The sequence below is a fragment of the Halyomorpha halys genome, unplaced genomic scaffold (genome assembly GCF_000696795.3).
Source record: "Halyomorpha halys isolate HHAL.00 unplaced genomic scaffold, Hhal_1.1 Scaffold98.1, whole genome shotgun sequence".
In the NCBI taxonomy this organism is placed as follows: domain Eukaryota; kingdom Metazoa; phylum Arthropoda; class Insecta; order Hemiptera; family Pentatomidae; genus Halyomorpha; species Halyomorpha halys.
In genome coordinates, this window is record NW_027107309.1 from 1,523,693 (window position 1) to 1,541,808 (window position 18,116).

At 31.4% G+C, this 18,116-nt stretch overlaps 1 protein-coding gene across 5 annotated transcripts in view; it reads right to left on the minus strand.

The window, feature by feature from the left end:
* The window catches only part of LOC106677413 (dipeptidase 1), a 485,353-nt gene that overhangs the window by 283,008 nt on the left and 184,229 nt on the right, over positions 1–18,116 (minus strand). For 4 of the 5 annotated variants that reach the window (XR_010842948.1, XR_010842947.1, XM_067045593.1 and 1 more), the window contains exon 3: positions 6,184–6,252. The exons of the other annotated variant lie outside the window; for it this stretch is intronic. Coding sequence is in view for 2 of the 4 variants with exons in the window: in XM_067045593.1 (XP_066901694.1) it covers positions 6,184–6,252 (69 nt within the window). In the remaining 2 variants the exon portion in view is untranslated. The remainder of the gene's footprint in view (positions 1–6,183; positions 6,253–18,116) is intronic. 5 annotated transcript variants of the gene reach the window in all.

Sequence of the window (18,116 nt, forward strand, 5' to 3'; positions counted from 1 at the left end):
CAACAAGGTGAAAAATGTTTTGAAAAAACTCATTTGCTACTTTTTCTTCTTGTCATACATATAAATAATTAACTGTATAATTTCAAATTATGAAGAAGATGCTCAGGGTTGTGGTCAAAAGAGAAACAAAAATAGTTGACAACTATTTATTACACGACGTTTCGAACCACTTTGTAGAGCTTCACCAGGGCTGTTCAAGTTTAGAGACTTTTATAAAAGTCATTCTATTACACTAGTATGTCCACGCAGTCAGTGTTTATTCTTCATTTTAATTTAATTTACATTGTCAATTCATTCGTTTATTTAGTCATCATTTAATATACGTATTGTTCTAATAAATAAGGTATCTATAGATACTTTTATTCTTTTTATATAAATATCATACATATACTTATATTTTAACACAACCATTGAGTTATATAACCATTGAACATTGTATTTTATAGAATTATGGTCATTGTCGGATTTAAGTAATCCGATTTTCACGGTTAATTTTTGGATTTATATAAAGTCGGGGTCGGGGGTCTCATTTCCTGATGCCCCCCTTGTCGCGAACACCGGAAGGCCCCGAAGACGATGCGACTGCAATGCCGCCCCAGCCTAAGCATCATGCAAGCTAGGACCTGGCCTACCCCTACCATCACGCCGGAGTCCGGGACACGCTGGCCAGCCACGGAGGAACAAAGACGTCTTTTCAGACATCAGGCGATCACATGGTTTTCACCATATTCGCCCACCGTACACCTCGACGAGAGAAGCGGCCATAGGACGCGGAAGTGACCGCGACAGCGAACTTCTAACAGCCACTCAGATAAGCCAATACAGTCTATGAGACCCCAATGTTCCTTTTATATTATAACAGATAAATGATAAAACCTAACACACTAATATAATTGCTCCTCCAGGGAATTGACATTATAAATAAAACAAAATATATACATGCATGTTGTTATTAGCATAGTGTCTCACAATTTCCAGCCCACCTTTTCCACACATTAATTTTAATCATAAAATTAGGAACCTGCAAAAGATCATGGTTTCATATTTACATAGAATACATTGTCTTTTATTCCTCCTCAATCATGTACAAAACCATAAGTGAAATCTTTGACTATTTTCATCTGCTTGAGAAAATATTTTAAAAGACATTAACCCGTAAGGAGACTTGTTATTGTTCTCAACTCATTCCTGGCCATGTTTAGGTAATTTCGTATCTTATTTTAACACATTAATGAAGTGTTTAGTATACCTTATTCCAGGTTGTATAACCTAGAAATAAGAAGAACTTTATTCTTTAATTTCCAGGATTAAATTTCCTATCTTGTTAAATAAATAAATATACCACGCTATGCATCATGCTCTGTTAATAGAATCTTCTTAGTTTATCAGGTATCACTATTTCCTAGAGTTCGCGTAACCATGTCCAAATTAGGTCAGTTGCCTTCAGATTGCTGTTTTAGGATATCGACAACGACATATATTAACACTGTAAGGTGCTTTGTGCTTTGTACTTTCTTTGGTGCTTTATACTTTCGTATATAGTTCATTTTTGATTTTTTTTTAATTGTTGAAATTTGAAAACTACCTGATATTAAAGATGCTTCGATAAACTACTTTTAAGATTATAGAGTCATATTATTGAAGAAAATACGTTATGGCCATGTTAAGTGTATTTATTTGAGTGAAAAAGAAAAACAGTGGAGGTAATGACTTCTATTAAAAGAAAGGGATTGGAAATTATGCATGCCTTTATGGATGAAGAATTAATTAATGGCTTAAAGATGATGATGACCCACTTGTCGCTATTGTTAAATTTGGTCCGTCTAAGCAATATTGTTTTGTAGTTAAATCTTGTAATACTTAAACAACAAACGTAAAATGTAATTAAAATATTATAATTAATGCCGCCATTCGTATTAATACTAACCAGGTTAGTATGGTGTCTGGTTATTCAGTATATGGTATCAGGTGGTGTCAAGTGGTAATACGGTACTATGTGGTAATATGGTGTCGGTTATTCAGCATGGCTAATACATAAGTACCTCATATCATTATTTCAAAATCAAAATTTACTGGACTTAGTGAAGTCCTTAAATTCGTGTATGTTTACCAAATTGATTAAGGGCATAAATAGTTGAAGACATGAAATAAAAAAGTATCAACACTTTGTTTTGTTTTATAATTTAAAAAATAAAAGGCCTAATTGAGTTCTACGTATAAGTTATAAAAAAATTTAATATTTTATTTTTCATACTCCTTTTATGATTCATAAACAGTTACATACATTTATTAACAATAACAATAGAAAATTACTTTTTTTGCCATAGGGGTATTTATTACATGGAATGTCTAAAAAGAAAATTTAATAATAATTCTATTGAATTTTCATCATAATTGAGGATGACTAATATATCGATATTTCGTCGTAATCTGATTAATTTAGTTTGTTAATTATAGTTGGTCATGTTAAATTTAGTTAATTAGTTAAGTCAGTCCTGCTGACTGACTGTGACTGCATTATTACAAGGCTATTTGTTGACGAGATATGTGTCAGATGTATGCTCTATTCTGAACCTTGTTATAGCTTTCTCATCTCTGCATTAGGGTGATTTAATTTGGCCTATGGTTTTACAAATTATTTTTTTACTTTGAATTTACTTCGTAGACTCATACAATCTCTATAATATGTGAATTTCTATATGTTTTACTGAAAATATCACATGGAGTGAATATATATTAAATATAATCGACCTATGACAACATTTTGACACTTGAATGTATATTGTTGATTGGAAGGGTTTGTTATGTGTTGTACAGAAACAATAGATTCTTCCAACATAGTAAAAATCTCATAGATTTTTGTCTAATGACAAGATTATGATAAGCCGCATGATATACCATTTTTAGTAAAGTAGTTTCTGATTTCAGAATATGATAAACAATTCTGATTTCACTTTTTATAAAGTTCACAAACTATAATATTTAGGAAAAATATATTGGAATTACAGTGTTAGATAAAGTAACACAATAAATAGCATTATAGAACTAAAATAAGTATTTTGCACTAAATAAAAATTGATTGTAAAATTCTGGTACGTCATAATGCAATTTTTATAATTTATAAACCTCCTTGTGTGTTTAAATAGTTTAATAAAATATTATTTATTATTTTATACTAATTCAATTTAAAAATAATTCTTATGTTCTTAACGTATAAAACCGAAATATATTATTACGATAAATCAGGAGCTGACGTACTATTAGTCATTAAATAAATCATGACAAACTTATGACCTCTATAACAAACTTTTCCTAGTGATAACACTATGTTGCGAAAATGGTATAGAATAGATCCGTAAATACAGATAGCAAGCAGAAGATACCAAAGGGTAAACACCCACCTGCTGGGTTTAAAAGGCTTTCCTCAACAAGGGTAAAGACTTCCTTACCCAACCCTACCCACGATACCGAAACGTTAATCGATTATCCGGAATAATCGATAAGTATCAGAGGAAGGTGATACACCGACGTTAGTGGATCGATTTAGTCAAGCGAGCGGTGAATGATCGAGGACAAAGATGGAATCACGAAAAACATGATTAAAAGAAATACACAAAAACATTGGTCAATACTTAGAGAAAACTTTTAGTTCCGAGTAGAGCAGCTTAAAAACCCAAGAAAACTAAACCATTAAATCATATAAATATTTAGTGATTTTCGTTTTTTCTTCTTTCCAAACTAATTCTTTACTAAGAAAAAAAATATATATTCCTCAGCAAAATGCCAATGTAGTAAGGATTAGGACGAAGGCCTATTTTACTTTAGTATTATAAAAATACCGAAGAGTTACTAGCAGTTAACTGAAATATTTTATTTTATTTTTTTAAATTGAAGAATTAAAATTTATGGACTTTAGACATTGGATGCCAGAAATAGCCCCAATTGTCATAATATGGTAATATAAATTTTTAACCAATAATTGTTAAATATGTTTTTAATATATTATTGTTGCGTTATTTTTCAAAGTGGTGAAAGACGGAGGTGGACTCTACTCCGTCCGGATGGTGTAAATATTTTTTTTTTAAATAAAGATAATTTTCGGAAAGGAAAAAAAAAGAAAATAATCACAGAATATTAATAGCTCGAACCTTTTGCGAAGTAGAAGATTTGGGTATAAACAGAATAAACCTTTAGGGATTTTCTGTTTCCAAGTAAGTCGAAGATATTCATAGTCCGATGAATAAAATATAGTATGGAAAGTAAACTTAACTATGCAATTGTCTATTCCAACTATCTGATGAACTACTCTAATTACAGTTGTATTGCACTATTACAATTAGTAGTTGGAGCAGAGTAATTATAATTACTCAGCCTAAGTTACTAATTAATAATTACAATCATGTATTAATTATATAGGTATAATTACTTTTTCGAACATCGTTGAGCAAATAACAACCAAACTACATATAGATATAAGATATATGAAACGTTTTCAAGCATGTTCCTTCGATCTTTTGACGTTTTTATACCTAATTCTTTATGAGACATGACTTCTTCTCACCTAGAAATAAATATACTCAACTGAGAGGGAGAAAAAGAGGTAGGGCTGGTGTACCATGGTAACAGTTGGCGAAAGATAAACTCAGCAAGATATAGGCTACGACACTTCTATCTTACCCTGTCTTACACATGTTCGTGCCGGCTTTACACTTGGGGAGTATCCTATATTCATACACATCCTCTGGGATTTGAGGGTATCAGGTGGCGAATTTCATCGAAAGGATCACAACGTTTGAGTAAAAAATTATATCAGTGTAATAAATAAATTAAGTAATATTTACTTTACGTTATCAAGATAATTATGTTCACATAATTTATATATATAAACTAATTATGTCGCTTGCTAAATATGTTAGCATAAGTTATCTATACACATAGGTAAACAATGAATGAAACCGGATAAAATTAGAGCATCTAAATATTATGAAAATTGAAAAAAAATAGCATATAGTATTTGTAGTAGTAAATTGCGGTTTAACCGTTCATTTAGGCAACGAGACCTTGCCGATTAATGGAGGAAATCGGTCAAGCCGAAATATACTTGAGGAAAACATTCTAATATTTATTTAACTCATATATTAGTTAAACAATTACAATAAAATACAATACGCAGTCCCATTTTACAGGTTCACTACTCCTAAGCTCTGCAATTTTTGAAATTTTGAATAGTCTTTTGGGACACAAAAGTCTTCTCCACAACTCTAACTCTGAATTTTTAAAGAAATATGATGTCTATTTAACGAATTTTAACGGTAAAAACATTTTTAAAACGAATTCATATCGAACATTTTTTTGATACAACGCATCCTGGAGGCACTTATCGCCAAAAACAGTTAACAAATGTTTAATGTTTTTGATAAAATGTCGAAATACTCTGTAGAATAAAGCCAGTTCAGAATTCAATTTCTCGTTCGAATACGAAATTTTCCGTTCCAAAAAAAAAATACATTAAAATTGAAACATTTGTTAATCGAAGCATCATCATGGCAACCATTTGAGTTATCTTCTGCCGCAGAAGACAACTCAAATTATGATGGGGAATTCTTATAGAAAATTGAATTCAAAAAACTTTCTTTCCCACACCTACGCGAAAATCTTTAAAAAAAAAGTATTCATTTGTTTCGATTGAAAACGTTATATTAGGTACGCTGAAGAAGAAAGTACGAGAAAGAGAAGAATTTTTAAGAAAAAATTAACAATACCCAATAAGATTGACTAAATGCCACTTTTATAACCTAGCGAAAATTAAATCAAACTTTAAAAAATTGTAGATGTTAAGAGGGAGGAGGTGAGCATGTATAATGGGAAACCTTACACACACATAAAATTATAATAAATAGAAAGTAGATTATAAAAATGTATATTTTATCCAATAATATGGAAAAATGTTAATTACAAACAATTAGGGGACTAAATAAATTAGGATACCACCTAAAAAAATCATAAAAAATAATTTTTTTGTTTTGATTTTAAAGAATAGAAGTGCAATTTAGAAGAGTGCAAATGTTGTACCGTATGACGGTGTCTACTGCTAACTACTTCACTAACCAATTTTATTTTTAAAAGAATATAAAAATAAAAAACTACATGAAAAGTGCAAGGTAATTATTGTTAATAGAATACCTCATACTGTAATCGGTAGTTTCTACCCAGATAGAGCTCACAAGGGCACGGTTGCATTCCTTGACCATTCTGCAATATAAAAGACCTTAACTTCAATAGGCTGTCAAAATTACTTGTAAATAAAATAATACAGATGTGTTGATGGTAGACTCTGGTTACCCTGTACAATTATATGATTAGCTAAAATTAATTATTATATCAAATACTTTTTTTTTCAAATAAACTAATATAGTGATCAATATACCAATACACAGGAAATACGGGGTGTGATGATGGAATCATACATGAACTGAGTAACTCCGGTTCCTAATAGCGACATTTTCAATAGGTAGGCTTTGCCTTCACAGGTAATGAAGGCAAAGGCAGGTTAAAAACAAGAGGTATTTGGTGAAGGTGGTTGGGAAGTTTTTCGTGGAAGAATTGGTATCTGGTTCTAGACATATCGGCAATATGGAACACTAAGGTCCTGATGGATGATTGGATGAAGGAGCATTAAGGATTTTGGACTGTAAGGAGATTAAATTAAACTTTTGAAAAGCACATCATTATTCCTGGAAGCATACATTAAGGCAAATCAGGATAACAAAATCTTATTCTTATATAATATAAAATGTTTAGACACATGAAATATGTTTCATTATTTATAAAAACTGAAAATAATCTCATATATTAAATCTGACATAGACATTTCATTGCAGTGTACCCTAGGAGGGTAGATATACATATACATACATACCCTACTCTCCTTATAACGGAAAGTGAAGCCAAAAAGAAGGATGTTCACGACGCTTTCGGACCACAAAAAAAAGGTTTACCTTAAGCTAGGTTCACCATTGTATTATAAACTGAAAAAAAAGTGAGCCGGTGATTCATTCTTGCACCTCTGCGATGTACATTTAGCTTTTGCCACTGAAAATACTGACAAAATGTGACTGAAAAAACTGACTCTTGCCTAGGGACAGATTGAAATGAGATGTCCTATTATAACATTGTTAAATCTGATTCTTAATCACCAAAGTAGTTGCAGGATGACAATTTTTCTTTTACAATATTATATGCCATCATCCCACTGAATATATAACATGCTAATATTTGTGACCATTGATGAGATTTTAAGCAGTTAGGAGGCAGCTTCAATCTTTTAATCTTCCTTGCCCTAAGAAATGTAGGGCGGGTATCAGATACGTGTATTGTGTATCTACATATCTTTGATGCGCGGTCATAAGGGCTTAAGTTGAAAATATGAATTTTTCAGGAGAGCAAAAAAACAAAGTTCAAAACATTATGTAAAATTTGATTATTGATATTATTATTTTGTAATTGTTATTTTTATAAATCAATATAGTAGTACGTCTATCTCAAGCATAAAGATCTTAACAGCAACCGGTTGCACTGATTTGATGCTTTAATACGACATAATCTCCAAATAATCACAAAGTGACTTAAGCTTTAATGACCGCGCATCAAAGATATAATGCTAATATATAATTTTTATAAAATTTAAAAAAAGAGTTTTCAAGAGTTTTGAAAGAATATTTTGCAGTTCAGAGATAAATAATTTCATTTAGGAAACCTTAAACGATTTTTTAAAAAAGTTAATGTTGCATTGTTATAATACGCGATAACATGACGACGATTCAATTCCGTCAGAGAAAGATGCATCCTCCAGGACATGGCGGGGAACTTTTATGGCCTGAACATACAAAAAAAATCATCGACTGCACTAGCGACTATGTAGAGAAATTATTGAAATATTCTAGAAAATTCAAGGAAATATTTCTATAAACACTAGGAAATAATACTTTTGTAATCACTAGTATTATACTGAGTCTCACTTCGAAATCTTTCCAAGACATATCAATGTTAGGATCTCTTAGATTAGTTACTAAACACCACACCTTCCCAGCTAAAGGGGAACAGATGAGATCTATTAGAGGTAACGCCACGAAATAAATCTGAACCGACCCAGGTGGGAATCGAAACTAAACCGCTCTTATCCGGCCATAAATCTTCGGTAGCCAAGGGATGAATGAGGCCCTTTCCCTTCCTAAGCTAGCATTACTAACTCCTAAGAACAAAAAGGTTCTTACATGACTAGAATAGCACACCAAAAAAATACAATTTTTGGTTTAGTAAATAAGTCCAGCAAAAGTAAAACCTTCAGGTTAGTTATAATTTAAATTTGGTTTTTCTCTATTTGATTGATAATATCTCATATACAAGTTCAAAACCACGATATAAATGAGAACCTTACTTAAACTAGGAACGAGGTATAGTGTAAACAATAATCAATAATTGATAAGGGATGTGTCTCAATAGGTTTTGCAGATCTTTAGTTCAATTTATTTTTGGAAATTGTAGCACGATACGAAATGGTATAAGCTTTTGCTTCTTAATAGATAATTATTTTAAATATAATATACTTATCAAGAAATGTTTTTTGTTGTTTTGACAACATATAGGAATAAAGAAGAAAGTATATCCGGCTTACTTTTCTGCTTTTTATGAACTCAATTTCAATATTTTTTATTAGTTTTAACGCGGCATTTTCGGTCCTAGAAAATTATTAACTAATCATGAAAGCAGAACTTGTGATTTTTTCATTATATAAGATATTTCGTTTTTCCTAAATGAATTTAGGAATATCTCTTATTATTTCTATTTTACTAAATATACCAACAATAAGGATTAATAATTTATAATTTTAGAAATATTTGGGCCAAAACTGTTTGGAAGATAAATTGGTAGCCATAACTTTACAAAGAGAAAACACAACTTTGCTCCTTTTTTTTAGTTTGAACCTAGTCAAACCTACGAGTATAACAAACAAATCCAATAAAAAAAAAAAAACAGGAATCAAATTATAAACCACTTAAAGGCCTAGTTAATGTCGTTTTTTATAGTAGTATTGAAGACAATATACCTTCGGAATTCCGACCACCGAAAGGAGAAACATCTAATTAGTTGTGGGCGGTTGCCTGTGGCCAACAAGAGAGAAAAACCTGAGGAGCAACTGGTGGTTCTCTATTGTGCCAGCGAACCAGAGCGGATGAGTAAGTGTCCCGGGAGGTTAAGTGTATTTTCCTCTAATTGGAGGTGCGAGCACTCGAGGAAATAGACCTGAACAATCCTGCCGAATCAGGAGACAATGGAAATGTTAATAACGAGAAGAACTGTGCTCTAATATCCTCCAATGGGGCGGTGAGCTATGGATGCAGTTAGTACCCTTCGTCTAGACAGCATAAATCCTACTCGTCCTTCCGTCGTCTTTTGATATTATTGATGTCACTCTTTCGCATAGCCTCGACAAAAGAGTATCCGCTTTGAAATTTTATTCCCACTACAATATTTTTATAAATAAGGTGAATTAATTCAGAGAACAGATTTTTGAAACTATTTTTCACGATTTATTTGTTATATATTGTATAGCCCTAACTGAAGAATTTATAATGTTTCTAACCTCAATCCTTAACATTTTTTTGGGTAAAAAAATATTAATATATCATATGAAATACTAAATGATTCCTTTATTTCCGGTAAACCCTAACAATCATCAGTTAAATAGAAATTATTAAGTTGGGAATAGAAAAGCACAGAATATTTTATGTTATTATTTTTTAGGTGAAGATTCCATAGGAAATTAAATTTAGAAAGGAAAATTTAGTTTTTAAACTATAGGGCAGAGTTAACCCGTCGAACATCTAAAGCATCCAATACTTCATCCAGTTCTTGATCTCATATCATCCAAAGTGTCGAACATCAATAAAAACCTTAATCGTGATCCTAATCCTTAGGCGCAATCCCAATCCAGCTCCATCAATCCTTCAAATACCCTCAAGATTAAAACGGCAGTGGTCCCGAGACCTTTGGTTAATATGCTATAGGATTTTTAGCAATAGTCAGCCTCTCCCCTAAAATTCACAGCATATAGCTCTAGTGCCTTCACCCAGTTTCTATTGTATCCTAATACCAGTGATTCGGCTAAAAGGGAAGCGATGGGATTTCTGCCTTGTCATCCACATGTAACTGACAGGGAGGGATTGGTTTATGAATCTTTGGACTGAATGCAAATAATACTTATAGGTATATTGTGTTCTATGCGTATTATTTTGTTTTTGATTTGATTAATTTTTTTTCTATTTATTTATTGCAATTTACAACTGTATTTACAAAAAAAAACACATTAAGTAAATTTTATGTAATATAAAAATGGAAAACTACCCATATGACTCTAATCATATTTTTACACGAGGTCTCAAGGCCATCTTCTTTTCAGGCGCCTCGGACGATTTTTAGGAATAGAAGAAGAAGCAAGTTTAGAAACTAGAGGGTTTTGATGGTTAGGGAGTTAATAAAGAAAAGATTTATATCTGGTTCGGGCTAGATCTGTTACAAATGGAACAGTAAGGTCATTGTGGATGATTTTATTTGTAAGAAAGTAGGAAGCATTAAGGATTTTACGAAGGATTTCGGACTGTAAGGATTGGACAAGAGAGGAATTCGAAGGTTTAGCAGAGCCCCAAAGCTCAACTCTGTATGTCCAGTAAGCCTTATAATTGTCATGTAAATCAGTCTTTTGTAATGAATTGGAAGTTTGGACCGTTTGTCTAGTAAGTGCTGTAATAGTCGCAATCTATATCTAAGGAAACCACCTTTCTTTTCATTCTTTAGTGCCTTTCAGCCTTTCAGTCTTTGTGAGGATTCCAAATTAGCCGTTTGTTCAGATGTAGTCCAAGGTATCGGATCTGTTCTACAGAGGTAAGGGCAACATTAGGTTATAAACTATACTGTAGGGCAGTCAGTAGGTTTACGACGTTGGTTAAAAGTGATTTGATGGGAATTATTTTAATTCTCCAATTACACCATTCTTAGAGGGCTGTGATATGGGATTGGAATGCAATTAAACGGGTTTTATTAACAGCGAGCACACATGTGTCATCGGCATACATGGTGAGGATAGTGTTAGGTAAGGTTTATATTAATAATCACGTTATTTAATAAGGATAAAAATATATTTTTAATTCTGAAAACATTGAAAAAATAAGGAAACAACACTAATGAAAAAAAAAAAAAGGACAAAAAATAGGACTTTAATTATTTAAATTAAGAAGCTGCGATAATGTGACCTTAATATTGATTGCAACTCAATAAAATATTAGCGGCTACAACTAGTGAATATGGTTCAGTTAACAATGGCTATTTGTTTACAAATACTTATTAATTCAAAAATATATATTTCAGAAATAGCTTATGTGGTGAAAAATTAGCACAATATTTGATGCTTGCCTACTAAAGCCCGTTCGTTATACGTGGCAATTTGAATCCGGCCAGGAGGACCCAAGAAATAACTTTTATTCTCGGTAGAAAAATTTAGTAACCACTAGTTTGTTCATTTTAGCCAAGTTGAAGTAAAAAAAAACAAGGGGATATAATTTAAAATGAAGAAATAAAAAAAATAATCGATTTATTACGTTTTTCTGAGAGGAAGGACCTGACATTCTGTCAAGAACAGACCAGAGCTTTAATTACATAATAAGCTCGATTAATAATTACATAAGGAGCAGAAACGTGCCTGTAGAATATTACGGGTGGTATGTATCATAATCAAGCCATTTATGCAAATATTCGTTGTTTCTATTTATGTATCATACTTTTATTCTTTAAATTAGAATTTGGAATTGATTACAAAAATATACAAATTAAAGTAATATGTATAAGTTCTACTGTACCACGTCTACATTAATCACAACATTCAGATAAATGAGACAAGCCTCTTTCGAAATGTAGGTAAATCAAGGAATATACTTTTACGCGAAAGTAGCAGATGAAATGCGCTGAAATTTTCAGTGGGATATGTCAACACTAATCACCAACATTCCTTCAAATCGGGGCCAAATAGTACAAATAGTTTTTGAATGTTGTAGTACTGAGGAAAATACAAACACGGAAGCGAAAATAGGTCATAAAATTGATATTAGATCCATTTTACATTAATCACTGCACTTCTCCAAATCAGAACGACCGTTTTGAAATAAATATGTACCGAAATCAAAATCAATTAAATAATTATATATATACTGATTGTTATCCTGTTATTCAGTTATACATTTCTTTTTTGTTATAACCCTGAATAAGTCCAACAATTTAGGACGAAACCTTAGCATGAATAATAAATCAATTAGTAAATGTTAGTTTTCTTCACTGACCGATCTTTCCTTTTCCCCTGATGTACTGCCCTAATTATAAAAAAATAAAAGTTTTTTGACAAATTAAACCTACTCACATTATTTCAATATTTAAATTGCCCCCAATCAAATACGGGTTATATATCAACTTGCTTAATAAATATATAACTAATATTCATGAGATATTCCTATAATAATTTTTAAATAATAACTTTTCATAAGTAGATATATTGACCTTTGGTAGATAACTCATCGATTATACTTCTTACCTATATCATCACTTTTTTATCTGCTAATTCACCGAAGTTAATCTTGTGTTCCCCGAATACAGACAAAGCTCTTACATTAAAACTGTAAGACTACAGAAAAAATAATTCTACTTTAATGAATTTTTTTTAAAAATAATAACTAAGTAAAAGGATAAAATAGATGAAGCCAAGTGGACAAGGGTTGGAGACCTTCCTAAATAGGAATTATAAGAACGACCTTTATTAAATTCGGCCACTAAGATAGGCCTGGGATGGAGGGGGGTGGGAGGGTTATTGTTATCGAACCCATTTTTCTTTTATTTTCCTCATTTTCCCAGAGCGGACCCCCGGCTTCCTATCCCGGCCTTTTAATTTCCTTACCGTTTCAATTCAGTCATCCCGTTCCCTGCTCTACTATTCACTGAGGAACTTGGGCTCGGAATATAGGCTCCGTTTCCCCTTCCCGATTAGCAAACTTTTTATGAATAATTAAAGATTTGTTTCCACAAAGGTGATTTCCTAAATGTGTAATTTTTAATATTTATTATCTCTATTCCCTCTTCCTATGTTCCATAATTATTACCAATGTTATTTAATAAGAAATTGTTTTAACTCCTTTAGGAAAATTATGTTGATTTACTCAAAACAGTTATAAACCCCATATAATAAAATAATTTAGGAAGGTATGTTGCAGCTGTATCATTTACACATATTTTATTATTAGGCTCATTACTCTAATTATAAACTCAGAAACTCATTTAAATGTAATCCATTAAAGAAGATGGAGAAAGTGTGAAAATTGAAATATGAATTGGTACAGTTATTCATCAAATAACAAACAAAATGTTCTTAAATAGAGATTATGAAAAAAAACATACTTTAAATAATGAAAATATGCCTTCTTGGGAATTATGTGAAATTGCTCTAGATGAAGACGATTTGGAATTATACAATTTAATATATTTTTTCGTTAATGTATAGTATCAATTTATTAATACTTTTTTTAACGGGATAATTCATCCATTGATCAATGTATTATAGTAATACAGCATATTTTTTTCTATATGTAATATTTTAACAAAAATACACTCAGCAGTGTATTTTTTATCTTCCACAATTTTTTTTTACTTTTACTGTTAGTGATTAAACTCTCAGTACTGGATCTTTTTTTTTTCCTTTCCTTTTTTTTCTTTTCTTTTAATTCAATTCCCATTCTTACGTTATTGGTATATTAACTTTTCCGGAAGTATGTTAAATAAAAATTATATTTCTCTATCAATATTTTATCTTGTAACTTAATATAAATTTAAATGGGAAGATCGATTGGCCGTGTGTAATATATAAAAGGAAGGCGGTTAAATAAACTTTAAAGAAGATAAAAAAAAAAAATTGACTCGCCTATCGGATTTTTATTTTCAGACATAAAGTTTTATAATCGATCAATGTATCAAAGCAATGTGAATCCTATCAAAATTACAATTTTATCTTAAAACATTTTTAGATTCCAAAAGTTGGAGACAAAAAAAATCGTTCATCCGCCGTCTGTGACTTTTGTGATTGTTCTGCTTCTGCTTTATGCTTTGCTATCTATTGATGATTCCTGTTAATTTGCTTAATTGATGGAACGGTTGTCGCAGATCACTGGAGAGGAGAGGTTTGAAGGAGTTAAACAGGGGGAATGATGTATTAGACGAATTGGAAAATTGTTATTTGGCTTTGTGCGAGAAGGAGGATATGTATATATTAAGAAAAATGTAATTTAAGTGTATTTTATTTAGTACATTGATAATAATTGTTTAAGAAATAGAAAATGTTAATGTATTTTAGTATGTATATGTCCAATTATGAATTGATGGGTACGCTGTGTGTAATAGTAATCCAATGTATTTGGACAGCATGGCTAAATAAATACCTCCATGTAGTAAATAAAACATTTTGAGCAACGAAAAACTAAAAAAAATAAAAAGGAGAAAAATACTTTTCTCTTTTTTGCAATTGATCCAAAAATCTCCTGCAATATAAATCCCTGAATTGAATTTTTCTCTGTCAAAAACGTATCAATTTCCAATAATTTATGATACTTGATAGGAAGGATTATATGACTAATGTGCATATACACACTATACACTTAATTCTGCATATCGCTGGTTATATTCCGACGACAGTAAGACCCTGATGAAGAGATCACTGGGGATAGAGGAAGGGAGAGTTGAGAGAATTTAATAATCCGCCAAGGGCCTATCTGAGACCAGCTCCTAAACATGGCTCAGTAATAAAGCATTTTATTAACACGGTTTATACCCTCCTTAGTTATAAAGCTCATATAACGTCTCCTCAAATCAGCAGTAGCTCTGGTGGACAGCTCTTATTATATTCAAACCCTTCTTTTTTCATCAAATAATCCTATCTACCCCATCAAGGAGTTATGAGCAGAGTGAGTATCAATAAAAGAAGTACCGTAATGAAGTATATAGAGTACCATGTTGAATAGATTTACTTTATTGTTACTCCTGCATTATTTATTTGTCTGTTTAAGTCATATTCGTTAGTATTATCTGAAATCTTTCAATGAATATTTTAAACAAAAATAATAACAATTAGAAAAAAAATAAAATTTATATTTTTTATAGGGAGCTTAAAAAATGAGACTGGGTGGCTCCGTGAGTAAGCCCGGTACCTCGTTTGAGTCAGGCTTTAGAATATAATTATTTATTTTGTTTCTTTAACTGTAAGTCAATCCTCTGAGTTCTAGAGATCTCCGTAGGACACACCCAGCATCTAACATCTGGGTACTCTTAACTGGGGAAAAACCTCGGGAGGTTGAGCTTGATGTAAATGAAAACTTTTTCTAGAAACCGAACTGAACCCCCTTCATGACTTGTGGTGGTACAGTTTTCTTTTTCTTTTGTTTGTAGTGACGTCCGTAGCTAAGGTGGTTGAGGCGCCATTCTTAGCAGCCTGAGAAATGCGGGCGGCGTCGACTCAAATCCGGGCTGGGGGTGGACTTATTTATTATTATTTCGTGGCGGTCCCACGAAGTGAAAAACTTGACTTTCCACCATGGTTAGAATAGGTTGGTCACCAATAGAAATGGGGTTATAAAAGAAAAAAAAAATTTTTTATATAAATCTTGCATACATGATACACGTATTAAAGAATTTTTTCTTAAATCCAAAAATACAATTTTATGGTTATAGTACAACGGTTCAATAATATCAATACCACAAAAAATTTCGACTAAATTCCTCACAACATAAACCACCACACCACTTAGACTTCTTAGAATATAATAGGAAATAATTAGGCCCCGTTTTGATTAAATCCTATACTTACGATTAAAATTAATTAATTTGGAAAGTGAAAGAAACAAGACATACTAAAAGCTGATCTTCTAGATATTCATCAAATTTTTTTCTATAATTTTTATTCTCATTCAGGCTCATATTAGACTATTATATTTACCAGTATAATATTTGAAGTAAATTATACTACTTGTAGCATAGTGGATTTCAAGAAAAAAAATCTAAAATCAACTTTTTTTCAGCTTGTAAGGTTTACTCTACTAGTCAACGTTGTCGTTTTTTGAGAGCCCAATATAATTCATTATTTCTAGTGAAACTAGAAATCTATAATTTGTCACTCGAAAAGGTAGCTTTTGTTTCTTCATGTATGTGTACATATAATATAGCATCCTTTATTATAATATCCAACAAAGCTATATTTACAAACCCAAATTAAATGGTGTATTGATCGGTCAACAAAAAAAATTGGTTTGTTAATATCATTCATAAAAAAATTAATTTTATTTACATTAAAATAATAAATTCTAACAAATATCTTTAAAAAAATATTTATTTTAAATTTGAAGCTTTGTCGTTACTACATTGCAAACAAAGTTTAAGGCATTAAAACAATCATCTTAGACGGATCAAAATCAGACCAATCAGCAGCATCATCCTTTGTAACAAATGACTCAACGTTCAAAACTAAACTCCACAAACTATGCAACATATTCACTGCCGAACTAAATGCAATAGCAGAAGCACTTCACTTCTGTTTATCTTTGAACCACACCATCATTACAATAATTACAGATTCACTAAGATCGATAAAAGCTTTAGATTCTATGTATCCAGAACATCCAAGAATTTCCTGCATCCATTTTCACTTAAAAGCTCTACACAACATGGGTATGTCAGTAACATTTCTATGGGTTCCAAGCCATGTAGGAATCGCAGGGAATGGACTGCCCGATCACGCAGCAACAGAAGCACTCGCGCTTCCGGGACGGGGTAAAGCAATTTTAACTCCGTCAGAGATATGCAGGCCTCTTGTAAAGGAAGTCAAAGATAAATGGCAATCTATGTGGAACGAAAGCCCAATGAACAAATTAAAAATTATTAAAAAGGATGTCAAGCCCTGGGGTACCTCCAGACAAAAATATAACTTGATCGGAAGAAAAAAATAAATAAATAAATAAAATAATCAAATCAAAAAATATATAAAATTTAACGAATATTAGCAAAATTAAATAAAATATAAATGGCGTTGATAACCAATGAAGTTTGGCGCCACTAAACAACCAAACAATCATCTTAGATTACAAATAAAAATTCAAATTTTCTACACAAGCGTTGGTTTTTCTGACTTTAAAAGAAAATTACACCATATTTAAATTAAGTTCATCATCGGGTTTGGTCATATTATTAAACAGACGAAATACCATGTCGAGTTGAAACATGAACTCCCTCAACCTTGGCTAAGTTTTTAAATATAAAGGCATTTATTTGGTATATATACCACATGCTCTACTTAAGATATATTAGTTCGATTCCTGAGATCGATTGGAGTTTTTCCATTCAGAGAGAAGTGGAGAGGGAGAGTTGGTCTGAAATAGGAACCCACTCTGCTACGAGGCATTACATGAGTAGCTACTTGAAAATAAAAGTAGGTGTACTTAACGGGGGTTAATGAACCCATGAAGTGCTACTTGAACAAAAACAAAGATCAAGGTGTAAGAGCAGTTATATTAAACTTACTTTCCAAGTTTCTAATCGTAACAGCACTGGCTGTGTTCCACACCGGGAAGTGTTTAAATTAATTTGTTAAATGATATAAATTATTTAAATTGAAAGAATTACTTTCATCAACACAGTTCTAAAAACCGGAAATATTATAAGAAACATAAAAAGCAGTATTTTATGATTTCATTCTCTGAGTATAAATATAAGTATTTCGTAAGGATTATGTTCAATAGACAGCAGTTAGTTATTGCACGAAAAATAGAACTAGGTTGTATTCCACTGATGTCACGTTCCATCAAGACATATATCGATTTATTTATACTGTGTTTATGATAGGTGATAGTTTTATGAATCATGGATATAATTGTCATTGATGGATTTGAATAAAGAAAATAAATTGATTATATATAATCATTTTTTCCAATATTTCGAGCCTAGTTATAACTTTATATCAATACAACAAGGAATTAAATGAA